The sequence below is a fragment of the Harpia harpyja genome, chromosome 9 (genome assembly GCF_026419915.1).
Source record: "Harpia harpyja isolate bHarHar1 chromosome 9, bHarHar1 primary haplotype, whole genome shotgun sequence".
In the NCBI taxonomy this organism is placed as follows: Eukaryota; Metazoa; Chordata; class Aves; order Accipitriformes; family Accipitridae; genus Harpia; species Harpia harpyja.
The window spans coordinates 44,200,308-44,215,905 of NC_068948.1; the positions used below are offsets into that span (position 1 = coordinate 44,200,308).

General features: G+C 46.6%; 1 protein-coding gene across 1 annotated transcript in view; it reads right to left on the reverse strand.

Annotated features, from left to right (window-relative positions):
- Window positions 1–15,598, reverse strand: part of TBX5 (T-box transcription factor 5) — a 37,200-nt gene that overhangs the window by 4,417 nt on the left and 17,185 nt on the right. The window contains 1 exon segment of the mRNA XM_052798126.1: window positions 4,984–5,210. Within this exon segment, the coding sequence (XP_052654086.1) occupies window positions 4,984–5,210 (227 nt within the window).

Consider the following 15,598-nt stretch of genomic DNA (forward strand, 5'->3'; position numbering starts at 1 on the left):
TAAATGGAATTTTCCCAATTCCAAGATTAGGGCCGTCCAGAATGAAATGCAAACATGTAAAATCTCTGGACTTCAGGGTGCACTGGGCCCACCTCTTCCCCTGGTGTAAATCAGGAGAGCTCCTTTCCAATTCATGACAATCAGCACCCCAGGACAGAAGACAATGAAGAATGGGACCCAACTGTTTTAGTTTTCAAAGCTCACTCACCCTTCCAGGGCATTACAGTAGGTTTACCCCGACTTCGTGAAGGAGACACAATGGGTGATTATCACTAACACTGTTGTTCTATCCAGTCTGGTTTCTAGTGTGAATCTAGCACGAGCCTGAATAACCAATACCAGTATGCAAGACTGACAAGGGTTGTCAAAGAAGAGAAGAAAAAGGCAGATTCAGTCAAAATGAACATCTCTAAGGGCAAGTAAGACATCCTAGGACATGAAAAGCTAAGACACGCTAGTTGTTTCAGCAATTGCAAGGTTTGCATTACGGCTGCGTTGCATTGCAGGGGAACACGACAGAAAAGATTGTGGGGCAGAGACAATCCAACACCAAAAGCTGGAACCTCTTCCCGAGGCAGCGAGTTGCCAGCACTGCCTGCAGAGGCACAGGAGACACCTCCTGATGGGAGAGCGGGATGCTTATGTTAAGCCGCTGGAACTACAGTGCCACAAGCAACGTGGCTGCACAGCAAAAGCTGGGTGCACACCAGCCCCCTGAATATCTCCCCACCATGCAGGCAGGCTCTTCTTCAGCCTTGGTGCCCCAGCAGCCGCCTTGCTCTGGGCTCCGCTGCATCCACCCAAGCTGCAAACACCTCCGGCTGCAACATGGCTCAAGCTTTGGCCAGCTCGCTGCATCTCCTAACATCAACAGGACGAGCAGCATGATCTCCAAGGAGACATCCCAAACCTGACTTCTGTCCTACAGATTCTCTGAGTGACAGAAAGCTGGGTGGGATGAGGGAGAAATGAGTTCAGTTAACAAAGAGGTCTATCTACCCCAACAGTGCCTGTTCTTGAGGAGAAGGGGGAAAAGGCATTGCTTCACCTCCATCGACCTCATCAGAGCAGGAAGGAGATGAAAGATATGTTCTTCCCCACGGTCAGGGTCATGTCCAAGCTAGGTGGCTGAAGGACACGGTCCTCGCTGGTTGGAGCCGGTGGATTCTGCCACGTCCCTCTTCTCCCTCAGAGTGCCAACATGACAACTTTTATAACCTCCCCAGGGAGAGGCTGTTCCAGTCGCCTCCTGTTCAGCATCACAAGCATCCCAGAATTCTGCCAAGTGGTTGAGATTGTGTAAGGCTGGGAGGGAGCAGAGGTTTAGAGGGATGGCTTTTTAGTTCACAGGAAGTCTGAGGGAGAGGATAACACAAGGGAAAACAAGCCCCAGTGCCCTAATTGGGACGTAAGGCTAAAACGAAAGACAAAGCAAGCTGCCTGCTGGTAAGCCCTTTTGGGCTTCTCCAAGCACAACAATGAGAGAGGGAGAGATGGAGAACAACTAGAAAAAAAGGCAAAGCTCTAACTGGTCTTTGTCGCAGCCTTAAAATCCACAACAAGAACCGAGGCCTCTCCTTCGTAGGATACAGGATTGGAGTTAATCCACCCTCTCAAGACCAGTGCCTTTGTGAAATGCCATAAGCAATCTCAGTGTGGAGCTGGGATACAACACAGGATGATTCTCGCCTTGAAGACTGCCGTTCCCCAGCGTTCAGCATGTTCAGAAGGTGCCTGGAGCAGCGATCCCATTGCACCACACTGGGGTCATTCCCAACGCGGCGACCCCGCACTCCCACCTGTGCACCAGGAATTGCCAGATCTGGGCTCTGGGATGTGTCCTTCCTTCCTTCCTCGCCCAGGAGAGCATCACCTCCCTGAAACAGAGGAGCCTTCAGAGATAACATCCCTTCACAGCCCTGCTGCTCTCCCCTAATGTAACTCCCTATCAGATCCCCAGAGTGAATCCATCTTGACTTGACAGCTAAGAACAACACTGTCAACCACAGAGCTAAATCTTTGTCTTAGGTCACCAAGGAAGTAGAAGTTGAATAGGGTGCCTTTGAGTTGCTCAAATACAGACCTGTTCTTAACTGAGCCTAAACCAAGGCCTGACCTCCTGATTAAAAAGGATACAGAGAAACATCATGAGATGTCAAAGCTGGAAGGAGCCATATCTGAGAGACTATCTTGGAAAACAGTGGTGGTATTTGCTACAGAAGATACAGACACCAGCTGGTCTCAAACCCAGTTGAATTGCCCTCTGCCCCCGCGAGCACTTATCTGTAACCCCAGCCTTGCGAAAAGGAAATATTCTGTTTGAGATAAATCCTAAACGGACTGAAGAGGAGTCAATGTTTGGGGAGTTGATGATCCAATGAAACCAATAAAACTTCCAGTCCAGAAAATGGACAAAGGTGCATCAGGAGTGAACACACTCTTCCTTTCATGTTTTCTTAGATGGTCAGGCTTGTTAAAAGTTATGCAGGAAAGTAGGAAAGCAGGAGAGCTGTGAGGGAAAGCCTAATATTACACTTGGAAAGGAGAGGCTGGAAAAGGAAGAAAAAGAGGAATATTATAGGTAAGGTTATTTTCCCAAATTCAGTGAAGATCCTTGCTTGGTGCTAGAAGAAAGTGCCACGCTCAGCCTGAGTTTGAGATGAAACCTTGGACCATGTTCTGATTTATCTGAACAGAATTGCTCATCTCTAGTGACTTTTTTTTTTTTTTTTTAATTAATTTCACTTTGCAAAGAGCTGCTTGGCAGCTCATGTTGGCTCTCTGTTTCCCATTAACTTTGTGTTTCTTTTCTTTAAGCCCTGGTGGCTGTTTTCGATTTACTAGATGCATGGGGAGGGGGAAAAAGGCACAGGGAGGAAAGCAGAGGCTCAGGCTCCTGAGACATACAGCTTCACGGAAGAAGCCGGTGGTATCGGACAGGACACTGCTTCTCTTTGATTAAAGCATTTGGCGGCTTTGATAAAAGGCCCTTAACTGCTTGTGCCACTCAAGCCATCGTAGAGATAATGAGGGGCCATCAGCCGTACAGACGAGGACTCGCTTTGCCAGTCTCCTGCACTTTTGCAAGGGCCACGCAGGCCAAAAGGGGCCGGGGAGCTTATTACAGGGCAGATAGTCGTCTCTTTTGTGACAATAAGAGGAAGTGAGATAATTGGGGGATTGAGGGAAACCACCCATGGAGACACCACTTAGCGGGAATCCCAAAACTGGAAGGAAACCTCTGTTGATTCCTTATCATGTTACAATGTGGAGGCGAATGATGAATTGCCCTGCCGTGCGGGGACACGCAGCAGTCGGAGATTGTCCAAAGGGTTTATTGCCGTTTGGGCCAGCTTGTTTTGGTTAGTTTTTGCAAAGAAGGGGAAGAGGAGCGGTGAAAGCTCGGCTCCCAGGGCAAAGGAGCACCGAGGACGGATCGCAGGCTGAGGGATGCCAAGGGCGAATGGGACCTGCTTTTCCATTGCCAACAGCAGGGCTTTGCAGCAACCCAGTTGCGTCCCAGCACCTCGCACCCACAGTCCCACACCAGCACGGGGGTAGCAAGGGGCACACACCCCACCTCTGACCTCAGGGGACACTCTGGGAGGCCACTGCAGCTCCTTATTCCCTACCTTACAGCTATCTCAAGCCTAGCATCACCATTTCCAATCACAGCTTTGATACACTCTATATGAGCACGAAGGTCACCTGCTCAGCTGGAGGAGTCAGAAAATGATGCCTGTTTTCCGCTGTTTAGCTCAGTCTCAGGAAAATATTAAGATTTTCCAACTTTCTTTGGTTTGCATATATACTCGTACACAACACACGTGATGTTGCAACATTTAGGGGATTCACCAAGGATGTGAGAGAGATTTCCACTCCCCTCCTGCCTCATCTGCCAGCACTTCCCAGCATCCGCTACCTTAGACTGTGTGTCTACACGGCACATCCCAGCGCCCCAGGGGTTACGTTACTAAAAATAATGACATGTGGCCGACTGATAGGACCGTGCAGGGAAGCAGGAAGGGATCTGCTGTGGGGAGAGGCTACCAGCCTGAAGAAATTCTTGGTGCATTCAAATGCCATGGTGCGTGCCAACTCCTGTTAGCTTTTCCCATGCAATGTAGACTAAATCCTGAGAAAGGGGAACGGGGTAGGCAGCAACCACCTCCTGCCCACCCCATAGAGTTGCATTCAGCCCTGGAAATTCCCCATTTTCCTTTGAGTGTCTGGGGAGGAGTTGATCTGAGGCTTTTGCTATCTCAGTCCTGCAAGTGTTTCTGCATCTAAGCATTCCCATTGCTTTGGGAGAGGAAGGGAGAGACTGCAGACCCCTCGCTCCTGCCTGAGAACAATTATCCCATCGATATCATGGGGCTCTTCACGCCAGGACGAGCTGAGCAGTCAGTGTAAAGCCCTCACAGTTTGATCCCTCAAGCTCTGTCAAAGCAGGTCAGTCGCACCAGAGGGGAACGAACATGGATATCATGATTTTCAATCCCACGCCCCGTTCATTAGACCGAGCGTTTAAGTGGAATTGCTTTCTGCAGACAGACAACTGTCTCCCAACTGCGATACTCTTAGTTGAAACCTGTGCAAAATCCAAGCTGTCAAGGTATCTCCACTCAGAGATTAACCCTGTCTGAGGGGCTAGGGAGACAGATAAGTCATCTTTATCTCCAGCACCAACTGTCTTACTGAATGTGGATTCAACGTGGGTGAAAGGTGCTGCCACCCCTCCAAACTTCTCACTCCCAGCCCAGCAGCAGGGATGGGGTTTTAGGCTAACACCAGTGAGAGTGGTTTCCTAGCCCAGCCTGGGGCTGCTGCCCGCCTCCAGCACACAACCCGCATCCCTTGTTCATCCTCAAGCGTCACCGTAAAGCAGGCTGGGGCTGTTCATCAAGGGGAAACGTCAGAAAACACCACTGACAGCCTGGTAGGAAGGAGAAAGCACCGACTGGGGAGCAGCCAAGGTCTGACCTTTTCTCTTGGTGCAGTGGTAGATCTGGCTGTGTTCCTGGGAGATCGGGTAGGGGTTGGCAGGCGGTAGCAGGTCCTGGGAGGTGCTCGACACCCCGTTCTCGCACTGGTACTGGGAGCCCAGGTTGGAGGAGGCGGAAAGGACCCTGGTCTCACCACTGAAGGGGCTGTGATTCGAGGACACTTTTTGTCTCACTGTGCTCCTGGGAACAACCGGGTACTCTTTACTAAAAGCAAAGAAACAAGAAAAAAAAAGAAACAAGGCAGAAAAGCAATCAATTAATAAATAGATCGATGGATTAATAAGTGAAGACAGCACATTAGTGTAATGGTGTTTGTTTAGACTTTCAGGGAAAGAGAGACATCCCTCCCAGAAGACTGCAGCCCCGTCACACTTTAACCATGCTGCACTCTTCTATTTCACTTTCCTTTTAGTATCTTTCCCTTCAGATTCATGCCTCTTCCACCACAACTGCTATTTTACACCCATACATAAAATAGGTACGTACAGTTATAGCGAAATACACAAGATTTGTATTTACATATTATGATAGCATTTACAAATTATATGCTATTTATATTGTATATGTGGATGTGCATGTGTGTAAATAAAAACCTCATTTCTGCCAAGCTGACTTGGCAATGGATTAAATATTTAGGTCTACTTTTCCCCCTTATGGTAGTTGTCCTCATTCCTTTTCTGCAGGGTCTGCCAGCCTGGTTGTCCTGGATGGGGGATCCCTGGACCAGAGAACAAGCCCCACTCCGGAGCACTCAGAAAAGAGAAATAAATAACTCACCAAGACCTGATGCACGCCAGAGCCACACACCTCAGTGGAGCCAGACTAGGAGGGTGAGCACTAATGGAAAGTCTGGTTTACTCCCTTGCTCTGAAATCTGGTTTGAAGCAGGGATGCTTTGCCAACACTGGCTGGAAATCCCCTCTCCTACAAGACCCTACACACAGCATGTGTTTTGGAGACATTTCTCCAAGCACATCAGCAACGTGGCTGGACAAGATTATTCCTGCTCAGCAGGGGGGAGAACCAAAGCTGAGTAGGGGGTCTCAGAGACTTCAGGTGATGTGCAAGCCTCCTCCCAGGCTGTCTCCAAGACAGCTGGGTGCTCCCTGAACCCGAGGGCTTGCTAAAATGCATAAAGATCAGGTAGTACAACAGCACGTCGCAAAGTGCCACCAGGCTCAGAGCAGCCACAAACTAGAGCCCAGATTCCAACGCAAGCTTTCTTCTTTGAGGCTATAAGCGTTGGACCAAGCTGGCTTTGAGGTACCCTACTCACCTGCCCAAAATCGTTATGCTGGAGCAAGGGCAGATCCTTAAATCCCATCAACGGGCTCACCTGGCCACCTACACGTGGAAGAGGAGCCCTGAATCTCCAATTATGCCCCTTAGAGAAGACCTATCACTGTAGCAACTCAAAACTTATTTACAAAATTTAACAATACCAATTATATAAACCTACTCACAGCAGGGAGCTTTCATCCAAACCACTGCTGTGGTGGCTGCCAGAAACATCAGCAACCGAGCTGTAATGGAGGGGAAACTCACCCAGGAGCTCAAAACCAAATAAATGTGTCTCTCATTGTGCCACGAAAGCTTTCCAAACCCCGGGCACTGGTGGCTTGCCAAGGAGAGCCTATTCCAAAGGTGGAGTTTCTTCCCCTGGAAGCCCAGCAGCTTCTCCCGGCCGGGCTGGCAGGAGCACGGCTTTCCAACCACTTGGGCTGGCTGACCAGGCAGCTTTTTCCCAGAACTGAAGTCCAGGCTGCGTACGAGGAACAAAAGAGAGATGGGCTGGGAGGAAGCAGAGACTTATCCCTCAGATACAGAAGATAGCAATGGATGCCAGGGTATGTGGTGGGCTTCAGAGGACCACTTTGCCTGCGGACACCCAGCACTAACGTTTCCACCCCAGGAGCTCTTGCTGGAGGGCAGCTTTTCAGGCAGGTCAAGAGCTATGACCTTCAAACCTCATGGGTGGCCTTCAAACTTTTGGGGTCACCTTCAGATCTTCTAGGTTCTAGGGGATCTGCCAGACCTACCAGGTCATGGTTTTAAGCTGCCTGCTCCTGTCATGCTCCACTTTCACACAGCGATCCTCATGGAGATAGTACCAGCATGACACCTCAAAGCTGCATCCCCACCATGTTTCCCTTCCAAGAAGACAATCCACAGGGAGGTGACCCATGGACCTTGCCCTTTGCTCTCCTCCCTAATTAGAGGCTGCTGCATGGATTGGCTGGTTCCTTCTTCTTCAGCTCCAAAACCACCAACGCCCAATTCCCCAAGAAATGACAGAGCCTCATTTTTTTTTTTTTTTTTGGTGGGGTACCTGAGAGCTACGATGGAGGAGAAGGAGGGACATACCATGGCATGATGCCACATCATGTTCTCCGTGGCTTTTTTGGAGGATATAGAGATGACTCCTTTCACAGTTTCTCCCTGCTTCAGCAAGGGAAGAATTGGAAGTCTCTGAGACATGGGATTAGATCTGCATGGGGGTGTCTCACAGTAAATTCTCACAGTAGCTCACAGGGACCCCATCGACATCAGACCCTCACTGTGCGAAGCACCACACAAACACTAAGAAGCCATCCCCATCCCAGATACTTCTCACCTAAGTCAACACTTTCTCTGTCTCAATGGAGAGCTGAGAGGAGGAAAATTTGACCACCTGATTGTTTTTTCTTGATAAAAAAATATTTTCTTTCCATAATGGAGCTGTATGCCTGAAACAGCAATATTTTTACCCTGAGTGCCAACGTAGGTGGTGTCAGGATTCCACACTCGTATTGCGCACTGGGGAACAAATTCCTCTCAGAATGCGTTTCCCAGGGAACACGGCAGCCTCCGTGGCCATAAGAGAGGACCGTGGTGTTCTGCGGGAGACATGGCATGAGCAGGGAGTCACACTGGACCGGGAACAGGTTGGAGACACCAAGTTTCCCAACAGCAGTTCCCAGGAGGTATTGCAATGACTTCTCTCCAGACTGAAATATTTCCATTTCAGTCAAAACATGTTGGGTGCTATTTTTGCCAAAAAATCAACTATTTGAGGAGGGAGAGGAAGGAAAGTATTTTCTAACTAAATATCTAAAATATTCTCTTTCTTTCACTTTGCCATTTTTCTATGCACAAAGGCAGTTATCTCTGTATTACTACCTTTTTCTTCCTTATAGGAGCTGAGCTCAAATAAAGAGATACTTTTGGTACCTTGTAAAGCAACAATCATCTTGAAACATTTATGCTGTTTCCTGACCCCACTCAATATGCAGTGTGCACAGCTACCATTTTAGTTTGTCCTTCGGTCCTTAAAAATGTATCAGAACCTATTTTTTTCAGTGCCTAAAAGTCACTATCCCCAAAATAGCTGGTTGTAATCCTGGGCCACAGTTTAATGGAATGAAAGGTTTTGTTCACCGCTGGCACAAAATGACTGTTGTGTCCAGAAATTTTGCTGTCCAAAAAAATTGTAGCAAAGTAGGAAGGGAAAAAACGTGTTAAAGCTTGACTTACACAGGCAATATAGGAAATCGTCCCCACAGCAAGGAAGAGACTGTTGTTCCTGGGCCAGAATGTGAGTTAGTTTTACATGGTGGTGTTAATGGGTTACATTTTTTTTGCATTAAAAATTGTAAAATTAGAAGAAAAAAAAAAAGTTGGTTGGGGAAAGATTTTACAAGGAAGGAAGCTGTCACTGGTCTATTTAAAGTCTGTTGGAGGCTAATGATGAATATTCAGTTACTGTAGTTGGTGTATTACAATAGCAGAGGGGGACGAGGTGGAAAGGGGGAGCCACATTGCGCAAGGTGCTGTACAGTCTCTGCACCACCAGACTTCCAGCTGAAGGGCCACCAGACGAGAATATTACTTTGATTTTCATTAAAGCTTGGGGGAAGAAATCAGGGATGAAGTCCAAGTCTATCGTGAAGGCACTCGGTCCTGAAGTCCGGACTCAGTTGTTAACTCCCACCTGGCTAGATGTTTCGCAGACCCGTAGGATCGGACACTAGCTCTGCATAACCTTTTCCTAACAGCACACGCATTCGTCTTCAGAGTTCATCATATAACCCCGACCCTACAGATCAGGCCTCACAAGTGAATCCTTCCTGCATTTCCTGAGCACTTCCACCCAGATCGGACCTCTACCAGGTGGAATTAGCAAACTCGGTCTCATTTTCTCTCACGACATCTTCCCCCTCCCCTGGCCAAATGACGCCTTCGCTTTGACAGACTCAGGAGCTCCATAAGATCACTTACGCCACAAATTCATTTCTAGCAAAGAATTCAAAGGAGCAAATACTCATCGCTAAGAGTAATAATTTTCAATGTATTTTCACGTGCAGCTTTGAAGTGCAGCCAATGCATAGTAAACGCAACTGCTAGACAAAAACTTTGTCAAAAATCTCTTTGAAGATCCATGCTTTATAACCAGGAAGCTTCTGCTTCTTGAAGCATCCAACCCCTACTGGCCCTAAGCAAATTATTTTAGAAGATGCTTCTGATATTTCTGCAACAAAGCATTATATACCAAGGCTTTCCAGAGCTGCTGTAGCTCATGGTAACAAGACTTCAAAAGACTTATTAAATGTCAGGTCACAAGGATCATACTGATATCTGTTCAAGGTCAAGATGAGGCATGATATGGAAGAAGATTTCCCTGTGGTTAGCTGCTGCCAAGTTCTTACAACACCCTTTGAAGCCCCGAGGTGGGCACTGTCTAGATCTCATTCACAATGGCAATTCCTAGTCTAAAATCTGACCAAAGGTATATCAGTGGCCAAACGCAGTGGCCACTCTTTCCAAATTGCCAGGAGATTTTAACTCCTCCTTGGTCAGTCACTGCGAAAGGATAAACGTTTGCCGTCCTATCAGCCCTGTCCCCTCCACCCACCCAGCACCCGTGGATACAGTGGTGCAGAATAAGACCCCAATTCCAGATGTGCAAATCTAACGCAAAGGCATTTGGGTTTATACTTCCCAGGCCACCAATTGTTGTCCTTCCTGCTGAGACTTGGAAAGAAATGGAAGTCAGCCATAACAGATATAGAAAGAGGAAGAGAAAAAAAATGACTGGAATAAATACAGCATCTCCCAGGAAAAAAATAAACCAGAAAACAATTGTCAATTCTCAATGTGCATTCATTTCAGCTTATTTCCAGCATATTGAATTAAAATTGAACCACTCTCAAGAGGCTGTCTGGAGAGTCTGAAGTGGATAAACTACAGCAGGAAAGGACTTGGTAGGAGAGGAACTACTGAGTACTTCCCTCAGTCTTAGCCTCAGATCAAATGTGAGCTCTCTGTACGTGGGGACTGCAGGCAGAAAATAATACCCTAGATTGGATGTCTAATAAAGTAAGTCAAAAAGTTCACTGAGAATTATGGGGGGCTGTTCACTGCAGCATTCTCCACCAACATATCAAATGTCCTGACCTTCTTGCCAGAATGTGAAGGGATCCAATAACCCTGGTTTGGGTGCATGCATGGTATGTTAACAACCAGTGCTTCCATCACTCATCGGAGCAGTGCAGCCCAAAGAGATCACTGCAACAACCCCAAGAACCAGCAGTGAAAAGAACCAGCTAGAAATCCACAGCTATCATTATCAAGCAAATAAAAAGCTAGATTCCTGCAGACAAATACCACTGTTCACGTTGGAGTAAGAAGAACAAGAGAAGAGATGGAGAATGGATGTTGGCCAACAGAGACAGCATCAGCATCCTTTACAGGCTGGGCTGAGCTTCTGCAGATCCGGTCCTGCTGGGCAGATCCCCTGAAGAAGGGGCAATGGAGGAAACTGCAGCTACCCTGTGTTTCTTGAGCTGACTTTCTCACTTTAAGAGCTGCGGATACCCTTCAGTGAAGTCTGCAGAGCCTTAATTTGGATTTCGTCTGAGTTCCATCAAATTCTATAGAATACAGTTCAAGCCTACATTTTCCACTGGGGCTTTGACCAGGAAAATTTCCTTGGGGACCTTTGCTGGAGGAAAGCATCATCTCTCTAACAGATGCTGTAACTCTAAGTCTCACACTGAAAATGTTTCAGACAGCATGTGGCTCTTGGGAGATTTCAGTGACAGAACATGGGAAATGAAAGTGGATGTAAAGATGCAACAAGAAGATGCAAGAAGAGCAAGGTTGTTTGCAGTGGACCGAGACCTATTTGCATTAGTCAGACCGGTGCCTATCAGTCTGACATGATGTTAGTATGCCAGGGTAGACAACCCATTTGGAGCCTGGAGGCTCATTCATTTATTCTACTGGCACCCCAAAATGCACGGTCTTCTCCATTATGCCAGCTTTGAATCACGGTACTGATTTTATATCCTTTGCGTCTGGCCCAGTTTCTGTTCTCGGTTACACCACAAAACCTTTGGAATAATTCCTTTCGAGCCAGGAAGATTACTGTGGATTAATGCCAAAGGCAGCAAACTGTGGCTCGTGATCTTTGACAGAGAAAACATATACATAGCGTTGAACTACACTGCCACTCTTCTTTGTCAAGTGGATCATTCTGGATTTTTGTCTCTCTCTGAAAGGGCCTGGGATACCCATCAAGGGAGCTAGGAGCCACCCTTTCATGTAATCATCCCTCCTCTCAAAATCTTTCCCAATAAGAAGCTTCAAGGACTAAGTTACATTAATTTGAATGAACAGTAACTAGGGCCCGAGACTTCCAGAAGCTCTTCAGCACCCTTATAACTGCTGAAGACAATGGGAGTTGCAGATGATCAGCAGAAATTGGTTAAAGGGTTTAACAGAACTGCTCTTTTACAGGGTTCTAGCCCCAGACCCACAAACACTTCTCCCCTGCTGTCTTTTAGCAGTCACAGATTGGAAAAAACCCAAAAGCTATGACTTGCACACAAGCCCCCAAATCACCCAATAGCTGTGGTTTATTAGTACAGCTCCATTGACTCTTACGCATGGGGAATTTTAAGGGCAAAGTCCTACACTGGCATCTGCAACGGAGATCTCATCTCTCTGCATAAGCTTCACCCTCTGCGGATTTCTGCTGCGTGTTTTGCTCTTTCTCTCCACACCAAATTCCCCTTGGCACAGGCAGAAGTTCTAAGTGGAGACAAAAGGAATTATTACAGTACAGAGGGGCAAGAGATCCGAAAGGAACATGTTGCCTAAAATTCCCAGCATCACAACTACATAATTTTTACCCGATTTATGTTTTTCAATTGCAACATGACCACAAGATATAAATGCAGCATAACTCACATCCCTCTACACATTTTCCTCTAGCGTGTTTTCCTGTTTCTTTTTTTTTTTTTTTTAATTTTTTTTTTTAAATCAAGGAAATAACAAACTTGATCTCATGCTCAGAAACTTGAAAACACTAAAAAACCTGTCCTCCCAGAACACTCATCCTGTCAAAGAAACAAAGGCAGTGGGGGAAAAATGAACGTGTATCAGAAGTCTGTGTTCACTGGAATTTGGATCTCCCTGGAGCTCGTGGCTATTCTTTTTGAATGAAGTCATCTGCTGCTGAAAGGCTTAATATCACTACTGAATGAAATTTTCTACCTGGACAGACTTAGTAACTTTTCTTCTGGGAAACAGGAGGAGAAAAAACAACACGGAGGCCTTGTGAAGGAGAAAGCCAGAGAGAGGGATGGACTTGCAAAGACACCCCCATCCACCCTGCAAAGCTCCCGTCCCCAGAGGCCGCTTGGACCAACGCGTTGCTCTTGCTTGGCCAGAGCGCATGGAGGCAAGCAGGGATGGAGGGAGAGTCTTTGACGAGGCACCCGAGACCTCGCTCTGAGCTCACTCTTGGCGCTGGAAGTTTTCTTTCTTCCCAGCTTCGTCTTCCTTCCTCTCGGTCCATACCATTTGCCAAGGGTAGGTGTTCAACGGACGAATCATCAGGCCAAGCCTCCACCGGCACCTAGACCTACTTCTACTTCACCCCACTGCAAGACCTGCTCTGAGGCGAGCGAAATCATTTTGGACCCAGCAAAGCGGTCTCCCTCACATCCTCTGACAGCCAAAAGTGCAAGGAGGCCACCACAGCTGGCCAGATGGCAATTCTTTCTATTAGGACAAAAATGGGATGCCACAAGCCGGCTCAGACACCTAGCTGGACCAGCGCTGCCTCGCAGCCTTGCCTGCTGGGGTCTGCTTCTGCCAGGGTTGCTTTCGGCTAGGAGATGCCCCTCTGCAATAGCCCTATACAGGGAATTCAGAAACATTTGAGATTTAAATAAAGAAAACATAGAAGCGCCGAGGCTTTCCTCGGCACAAAAAATTAATTCTCTCCACGGCTATACCCTTTAATGAGATGATCAGTGACCTGACGAATGTCAGGTCACCAGTTTCCAGTACAAAAGGCTGTGCACTGTTTTAAAAAAGTGTGTTTTTTCCAGCTACTTTCTCTCTATAATGAAGGAATAGCACTAAAAGTACCTCCCACCATATTCTCCAAGGGCACAAATAGACATCACTCCCCTAAAGCCAAGATACACTTACTTATACCTGCCAGCTGGGGAGTGAGTCCATCACTGGGAAACAACTTCACTACATCTGCACACACACACATTTATATATTAAAATATAATTTTTATACATATTTAATTATATTTTAATATATATTTATATGTTAAACCTATATAAACCCACAGAGGCTGGTCATACTTCTCTAACATACTCAATCCTGAATGGTTCTTTATCTTACATATGCAATTTATTTTTTATATATATAATTTATTTTATATATGTTTTCATATATTTTTATATATAATTTTGTATATATTCAGATATATATAAAAAACCACAAAGGTGGGTGCATATTTGTCTAATATATTCAACCTTGAATGGGTCTTTATTTTACTATAATAATCTTATCCTGCTCTCCCTTAAAAAAAAAAAAAAGATATCTTTGTAAAGGTACACAGTCATTTCTATGCTATCAGTATAGAGGATAAGTTATTAAGGAAGTGAGTATCAGAAATTATCCTGTAAAGTCAAGGCTGTGGATTTTAACCCTTTCAACCCTGCCAGGTCTGAGCGGGTGTATTTATATTTTCCAAGTGTTTCTGTTCACTGTATCATCAACTATGACCGCAGGCCTGCATAAAAATGCCAAGCAATTTTTAGCACAAGCTCAGCATGGCTAGATGCCATGCTCTTCATATGGCATGAAGCCCTTCTAATAGTCCTTACTGTTTTACCTCCTCCCTCCCGCTCCAAAAAACCCCACGATGAATGTAAACCTTCAAATCTTTCCATTGACTGTAATGAAAGGGTAGTTTAGCAGCAAAAATGGGGGGGGGACATCGTTACTCAAGTTCCAGCAGAGGTTGGAAGGCTGGCACAGGAGGGAGGGGGAGAAAAGCTATTTCAAGTGGTAGTGCACCCATAAATAAATAAATATTGACATATGCCAGGATCTGTGCTGTCGTTGGAAAGGGCAGGCAGGGAACACAGGGCACATTCAGAAGACCACAGAGATGATTTAGATTGAGAAGAGTAAGTGTTATATATACATTTTTATATATATATATATATATAGGCATTTCTGGGTCTGAGCCTGAAAATGTTTGTACACAGGAGTACCTTTGCCCATTTGAGTAGGGTTGTGGGCATAAGCGTTTCCAGGATTACAGGCATTATTTGTTGCCCGCCGGCACGATTTGCACAGCTACAGAGAGCCATGCTCAGGTCACCAGCTATGGCAACCAGAAGAAACTCCTGCACGTGCACTCCAGCCTGCAGCGACCACCTACAACCAGCTCCGGGGCGGGCGATGGAGAGAGTCCTCCCCACAGAAGGTCACAACGCAGGTCCCTACAGATCTCCACTGAGAGCCAGCTCTGCTGGTCCCGGAGAATAAGGGATCCGAGTCGCTTCTGCCCTCCTGGATGGAAAATGCTATATTGAGCATCTACATCTGTCTTCGGTATAATCATGGGTATGGCACTGTTCCTGCAAAACATTTGCACCAGGAAGCAACTTGATACGTGGACGAAGTTCCAAGTGAAGTGAAAGGCATGAAGCTAATTACTGGCAGGACCTAGCATTTAGAAAAGGACTTCGAACAGGATTTTTAAACAGGGTTTAGGCTTGATTTTCAGCTTAAGTACTTACATCCAACACTGCGATTCAAAAAGGCCTCTTCAGCCACCTGGCCCTGGAGATCCCAACATTTTCTAATACCTTCCTTCTTCAACCTGAAACCACCAAGTCTACACTCCTGCTCTGCACATCCAGAACCGACCAGGCAAACGCTCCCCTCCTGCCAAAGACCCTCCGAAAGCCAGAAACCAGCACAACACAGGTCTCCACACCAAGATCTCCAGAGGCATCTGGAGCATCCTTAACAAACCTGCTCCCAGAACAAGGCTGTGAGCTTGATTTTTAAAGCACTGCCACCTGGGGAAAAAAATGCCCAACAGCTCTTCTGCAGTAGCCTGATGACCAGAGCTTCTCGGAGCTAGTCCAAGTCTCTTGCTGCTTTAAACAGGTTTAAGCACACATGCAGCCGCAGAGACATCTGTTTAGCACAAAGCTAGAGGTTGTTCTGGATGGGGACATGTCAGAAAGAAATACAAGGTCCCTGCGGCCAAGAGGACAACCCACAA